The 7,359-nt window shown below is 51.3% G+C and overlaps 1 protein-coding gene across 1 annotated transcript in view; it reads left to right on the top strand.

Moving 5' to 3' along the window:
* Positions 1-2,027: 2,027 nt before the first annotated feature.
* The window catches only part of PCK1 (phosphoenolpyruvate carboxykinase 1), a 24,394-nt gene continuing 19,062 nt past the window's right edge, over positions 2,028-7,359 (top strand). Inside the window, exons 1-2 of the mRNA XM_015412261.1 lie at positions 2,028-2,102; positions 5,572-5,816. Of these exons, the coding sequence (XP_015267747.1) occupies positions 5,593-5,816 (224 nt within the window). The 5' untranslated portion in view covers positions 2,028-2,102; positions 5,572-5,592. The remainder of the gene's footprint in view (positions 2,103-5,571; positions 5,817-7,359) is intronic.

Raw genomic sequence — 7,359 nt, 5'->3', positions numbered from 1 at the left:
CTGGGGGTGTGGCCCTGATCATCGGAGGGAAAACTCTGTGGTTTTCCCTCCGACGATCGGGGCCACGCCCTCAGCGTGGTCGACGTTGCGCGTCACTTCTGGTGACGTGCTGGCGGCGCGCGTGCTATGTGCACGCGCACATCCGGGGACAGAGCCCGGCGAGGCTCTCCCGCTGGTGAGTTTTTTTGACTTGGCAACCCTATTAAGGCCTGCCTTGAATTATTGCAGGTAAATCCTGGATTCAACTGAAAAGACCTGCAGCCTCCCAAGTACAGCCTGGAAACCTCATATGCTGTTCCAGTATCTGTGATCTTACAATATATGAGCCTACAATATATGCATTATCTATGTTCTGAGTATTTTTTTTGTTCGGTGCATCCTTGTGGATGCTGGAGATATCTGTAACTGGTAATATCCTGAAGATTCGTTGCTATGAAGTAATAGCAACCAACCAGGAATGAATGAGGTATTTATATGAAAACCTCCATGCTTTGTTTACATAAAGAGTTTATTTTAAATGTTAAAGTGCATTGCTTGTATTGCCTCTCTTATGTCTGTGTTTAAGTATACTTGTAGTTGCAGCAGTTACACATTCTTAACAACCATAGGTGGGAGTTCCGCTGTCAAAACTGACTGAACCTGCCCACTCTCCCTGCAGATATTAGGACCTTAGTGGGTTACATAAGGTCCAATCATGAGTCATCGCTTAAGACCAATAGGCAAGGTGAGGTGACTGAGGCGACCTTTTTTTTTTTTACTTCTCCAGGTCAATATGAAAAGGGCTTGTCTGATTAGTAGGGTTACTAATCTCCAACTGGGACCGAAAGATCTCCCGCTGCTACAACTCACACCCAGACACTGAGCCACAACCCATCTTGTCCAACAGAATATACTTGAAGGGCGGCTAGGGATGCCAACCCCCAGGTAGGGCCTGGGGACCCCTGGAATTACAGCTCTTCTCCGGACTACAGAGATCAGTTCCCCTGGAGAAAATGGATGCTTTGGAGAGTGGACTCTATGACACTGTACCCCACTGAAGTCCCTGTCCTCCACAGGCTCCACCCCCAAATCTCCAGGAGTTTCCCAGCCTGGAGCTGGCAACCCCACACCACACCCTGCTGGTGGCCAGGAAGGACCTGGCGACTGTACGGCAACACACAGGCAGAGACGGTCCTTTGGAAAAGGGAAGGGCAAATGCAGAAGACATGACAGTGGAACAACTATTTTATTTATTTATTTATTTACTTAAACTTATGAATCGCCCACCCTGCGTGCAACCTGCAAGCAAGCTCTGGGTGATTTACAACTTTAAAAACGTTTAAGATACAATCAATATGAATAGGAATACCACAGCAGAACTAACTTCCAAGCCTTATTTTATGCCACAATACACTTTTCCATTGTTACGGAATATGGGAACTGGGGAGCATGGACTGAATGCAAATGGTTGCTTTTTCGCTCTGCTCAGAACTGCTATTCAGTCCGGCCCTTTCCCCCAGAGCCAGGGGACATTTCCAAACACGCCTTGGCCGAGCCCCCAGCTCACGGCCAACAAGCAGTTGCTGTGGCTACGAAACCGGCTTTTTCCTCCTCTTTTCTGTCAGGCTGCGCAGAACTGCCCTCAGAGCCCTGGCTGCTGCTACCATCCGGCTGGGCTTTTGCTTGTATTGAGAAGGTGACGACAGAGCTTCTTTCTTCGCCTCAGGAGAAAACCAGGCCAAAGGTTGGCCCGGCCAGTGGATTTCGTAAGGGCTTTGAAAACGCTGGGAGTGTGGGGACGGGCCAAAAAAGCCTCTGTTTGGAGCACTCATTAATGGAGATGGTTGACTGATAACCTCTTTAGGACTTTTGGGTGCTTAGCTGTTCCTGAGGACAACTACCCTTTGGCAAGGACCCAAAGGACATGTTTTCCTGAGTGACGTAGGCCACAAGCCTCTTTGGCATCAGCTGGTGGGATGGACCAGAACAGAAAATGAGTATTTAAGCACCGAAGATGCTTTCTGCGACACCAGAGGTCTCCGGAAGATCTCTGAACGAGCAACACCTTTGCTGTCTTAAAGGAACAGCAATCGCTTCTCAAAAGCCAAGACTGCCCTAGCAACGTAAGTATATGACTCTTATGTGTATTTTTATCTTGATTGCGACCTGCGTGGGAACTGTTATTACTCTGTCTGATGGCATACACCTATTTTTTTTAATTGCTGATGGTATTTTAAGGTGGCGTATTTTATTTGCTAACTGTATCTGGTGAGGGGCCTGTGGCTAGCTAGTCTCCAGGTGGGACCTGGGGATCTCCCAGAATTATAACTCTTTTCCAGACTACAGACTCTATGGCACTGAACCCCACTGGGGTCCCTGTCTTCCCCGGGCTATACCCTGAAATCTCCAGGAGTTTCCCAACTGGATCTGGCAACCCTTACCCCCCATTCTCCACCAACAGCAAGGCGGGACCTGCAACCATAGCTGTTCCCAGCTCTGGGTGGGGAAATACCTGGAGATTTTGGGGATGGTGACTGAGGAGGGGAGGGACTTCAGGGTGCAATGCTGTAGAGTCCCGCCTCCAAAGCCGCCATTTTCTCCACAGGAACTGCTCTCTATTGCCTGGAGTCAGCTGTAATAGCAGGAGATCTCCAGGCCCCAGCTGGAGGTTGGCACCCGAATGGCAGAGCACCTCATTTGCCTGCAGATGGTCCCAGGTTCAGTCCTTGGGATCTAGAGTTAAAAGGACCAAATAGGAGGGCGTGGGAAGGACCTCCAGCGGACACCCTGGAGAGCTGCCCCTACTCTGAGTAGACAATACTGACCCTGATGGAGCAAAAGTCTGACTCAGAATGATACAGACTCATCTGTATATGTACAACTTTCATCTTTGAGGATTTATAAAATGGTTCCCAAGCAAATTAAAACCGATACAGTCTGTTTGAAAAATGAAAACCATGAAATAATAAATGGGGATTTATCGGATTTTAGTCACTATCTTTTAATGTTTATTTAGTTTTATTTTGTAAGCCACCTTGGGCAGGTTCCTGGAGAGGTGGCGTAAAAATATGCTAAATAAATAAATAAATACATAAAACCAAAACTGAGAAAGAACACTGAGAAAGAACACTGAGAGCCAGTTTGATGTAGTGGTTAAGTGCATGGACTCTAATCTGGGAGAACCGGGCTTGATTCCCCCACTCCTCCACTTGCACGTGGCTGGATGGCCTTGGGCAAGCCGTAGTTCTGATAAGAGCTGTCCTTGAAAAAGAACAGTTTCTGTCAGAGTTCTCTCAGCCTCACCTACCTCTGTTGTGGGGAGGGGAAGGGAAAGGAGTTTGTAAGCCGCTCTGAGACACCTTTGGGTAGTGAAGGGTGGGGCATAAATCCAATCTCTTCTTCTTCTTCTTTTAAAACACACAGACATGAATATACACATAAAACTGCTTTATAGTGAATCAGGCTGTTTGTCCGTCAAGGTCAGTATTGTCTCAGAGGCGTTAAACTCATTTGTTACAAGGGCCGGATCTGACATGTCACTTTGTTGGGCTGGGGTATGTGTGCCGTAAAATATAATTCCAGGTACTGGAGATATAAGATTTATAAATGACAGGCAAACCTAATTAACAATATCATTTTTTTTACTCACAAGACGAACAAAACCAATTTATTCTAGGAGTGAAAGCAATCGAGTTACTGGGGGATCCACAAAAAACCCAATAAATGTGTTTAATCAGATGCAAGACTAGGTTTTCCCCAAGGGAATACCATAAAAGAGCGGTACCATACATTTCCATACAAATCAGTGACTCTTTGTATATATAGCACTTTTAGGAGGTGTCATCTTCCTTGCAATAAATAAGGTAGTTTTTCAGCACCCCTCCCCAGATGCCCAGCCTCAGCAGCTGAGCACGGCTATGATCCATCTCTCGCTCTTTGTTTCCTCTCTTTCCCCGTCCTACCTCTGAGGATCTTGAGGAGGCACACCAGACTTCTCCCTCTACCACTCCATCCACACCACTAACAACAACCCTGTGAGGTAGTCCAGGCTGAGCAACTGGATGACCCAGGTGACAGGATCCTGGCTCAGGAGGGTGTGTGTGTCTGAACCTGGCTGTCCCAGATCCCCCCCCCCACCGCCAGTTGTCATCCCTCCTACATTTCCCACAGACGTGGCAGGCCTGAGGGAAAGGCTGTTTCCAAAACCTCCAAGAGGTGTTTTTTGTCCTCCCATGACCCCTTTTCCTTAATGGGCTGAGACCAGGTGTGGGGGAGAAGGGAGGTCGCTGCCCCCCACCTGCCCTGACATTCACTCTGCCCCCCAGTTCTGCGGCTGTTTGGACACGCAGCGACAACCCCTTTCCCCCTTCGCTCCTCCACTTGCTCCCGAGGCCAGATCGTCTTTCCCCTCAGAGCGGCATGCACAAGACAGCCCAGTTGCCTCCCAATCCACATGCTGGCCCTCCTACTGCCAGTCCCGCACCTTCATCGGCAAACCGCCGCTCCGTGTGCCCGCCCTTACAACCCCCCTCACAGTCATCGTTTGGTGCAGCAGTGGCAGCGCCAGCCACTGTGGGCCCCCCCCCCCATGTAGTACCTTCGCCAGTCCTTGCTGAGCTGCAGTTGGAGGAGGCGGGAGGGAAAAACACCACGCCTCCTCTTTCTCCGCCTTCGCTGCCATTTCCACCACACTATTTACCTCAGCCTCACAGTCCTGCCCCCTGGCATTTCCTTTGTATTTCTTGACAGCTTCGACCACACACAGTGCCGGATTTACGCATAAGCTAAATAAGCTACAGCTTACGGCCTCGCAATCTGCTGGCGCCTCAACTAAAAACACAATATAAAAAATGATTTCAAATATCAAAAAGGCGTATATATTTTAAAATTTTCTGAGACCAGCTGATGTGATTTAAAACAGTAGGGGGCCTCTGGGTTTTGTATAGCTTAGCGCCTCAGCAAGTCTAAATCCGGCCCTGACCACACACATCTCACTACTTGCACCCATGTGCTCACCTCCCAGCCCCGAGCGACCTCCTGCCTTCCCTCCCTCCCTCCCACCAGTTGCTCACGGGCTGGCTAAGAGCCCTGGACAGGCCAGTTCTGGTCCCTGGGCCGTATGTTTGACACCATTGGCCTACTCAGACTGGCAGTGGCTCTCCTGGGTCTTTAGCAGAGGTCTTTCACATTACCTTCTGCCTTGTCCTTTTTAACTGGAGCTGCCAAGGATTGAACCTGAGACCTTCTGCATGCCCAAGCAGATACTCCGCCACTGAGCCACAGCCCCTCCCAGGCTAGATGCAGCCCCTCCACATGCAGCAGCTGGCGTGACCTTGGGCCAGTCGTAAGTTCTCTCAGAGCTGTTCTCTCAAGGGCAGTTCTCTCAGAGCTCTCCCAGCCCCACCTACCTCACAGGGTGCCTGTTGTGGGGTGGGGAGGGGAAGGGGGTTTGTAAGCCGCTCTGAGACTCCTTCAGGTAGTTAAGGGCAGGGTCTAAATCCAATCTCTCTCTCTTTCACCTGGGATCTGGTGTGCAACAAGTTTTTGGGGGTCTTTTTAAAAACCAGTTTGCAATCCATTTCCACTTGCCAGTCATCCTGCAGGGAATAAGCCATGCCACCCCAGAAGCAGACCCAAGTGAACGTCACCCCCAAGGTCATCCAGGGGGATCTGAAGAACCTGGCACCAGCCGTGAAGGACTTCATCGAAAGAAATGCCAAGCTGTGCCAGCCTGAGGCTGTCCATGTCTGCGACGGCTCGGAGGAGGAGAACAAGAGGATCTTGGAGTTGATGGCAGAGCAGGGCGTGATCCGGAAGCTTAGCAAGTATGAGAACTGGTAAGCGACACCAATGCATGCGGGTGGTGATCCTCAGATTTACTGACACATACTTTACTTATGTACTTTATTATGTTTTATTATGTTTTCTCTGCTGGTTTGCATAGTTGTGTCCAGTGTTCCCTCTAAGCTGAGTTAGGGTGAGCTAGCCCACAGTTTTTTAGCCTCCGGCTCACACCTTTTTGTCTCCGCTCAGGAAGGAGGGCTCCAAAGCAAATTAATCTATGCAGCAGCCGAATGGCTCGCTCACAGCTTTAATGCCAGCAGCTCACAAAGTAGAATTTTTGCTCACAAGACTCCACAGCTTAGAGGGAACATTGGTTGTGTCCTTCTCACGCTCCCTCTAAGCTGTGGAGTCTTGTGAGCAAAAATTCTACTATGGCCCCGGTCACACGAGAGGGTTTGGGCCGGGAGAGGGCCGGATCGGGGGCGCAGCAAACGGGCGCGATCCCACCGCAACATCTGGGAAGTGTTGCGCGCCCGTTCCCGATCCGGCCCTTCTGCCGAAAACCCTGCAGCAAAAAGGAACCACCTACCGAGGTGGTTCATCCGGAAAGTTCGCATCACAGCCGGCCGTGGGATCGCCGGCGCGTCCTTCCGCCGGCGCATCCCCGGCTCCTGCCCAAACTGCGCATGCTCACACATGCGCAGTTCGACAGCCTCCCCCTCCCGACCGTGTCTTCCTCCCCGGCATCTGATTGTGCCGGGGAGCAATGGCGCCGCGGCTCAGGGGATCCGTGGGATCCCGCCGCGGCGTCTCTATTTTGATGCGGCTCTAAATAGCCGCACTTTGGCCGGTGTTTTTCCTGCCGTGTGGCAGGGACCTTTGTGAGCTACGGGCATTAAAGGTGTGAGCGAGCGATTTGGCTGCTGCATAAATTAGGTTGCTCTGGGGCCCTCCTTCCTGAGCGGAGACAAAAAATGTGTGAGCTGGAGGCCAGGTGGTTTGCCATTTGCCATCCCTGATATTCCTTGGAGGTCTCCCATCCAAATACTAACCAGGGCTGACCTTGCTTAGTTTCCAAGATCTGACAAGACTGGGCTAGCCTGGGCCATCCAGGTCATGGATTAGGAAACTGCCAATTGTAATTTAAAGCCACTGAAAATCACCTAAGGCCCCGGTCACACGGAAGGTGTTGGCCCGGGATAGGGACGAATCGGGGGCGCAGCAAACGGGCACGATCTCACCACAACATCTGGGAAGTGGCACGCACCCGTCCCCGATCCGGCCCTTCAGGCTGAAAACCCGCAGTAAAAAAGAACTACCCCCAGAGGAGGACTTACCGGGAACGCCGCATCAAGCGTGGCCGTGGGATCGCCGGCGCGCCCGTCTTCTGGAGCAATCCAGGCTCCCGGCCGAACTGCGCATGCGCACACATGCGCAGTTCGGCTGCCTCGCTCCCCTTTCAGTGGCTTCCCCCCGGCATCTGATCGTGCCAGGGAGGAAGTGTGTGGCGGCTCAGGGGATCTATGTGATCCCGCCGCCACGTGTCTCTTTTGGTGCGGCTTTAAAAAGCCGCACTTTGCCCTTTCTCCCCCCCCC

This window comes from Gekko japonicus, unplaced genomic scaffold, assembly GCF_001447785.1.
Source record: "Gekko japonicus isolate JY-2015 unplaced genomic scaffold, Gekko_japonicus_V1.1 scaffold2989, whole genome shotgun sequence".
NCBI lineage: Eukaryota > Metazoa > Chordata > Lepidosauria > Squamata > Gekkonidae > Gekko > Gekko japonicus.
This window is presented reverse-complemented; position numbering and strand designations above follow the sequence as displayed.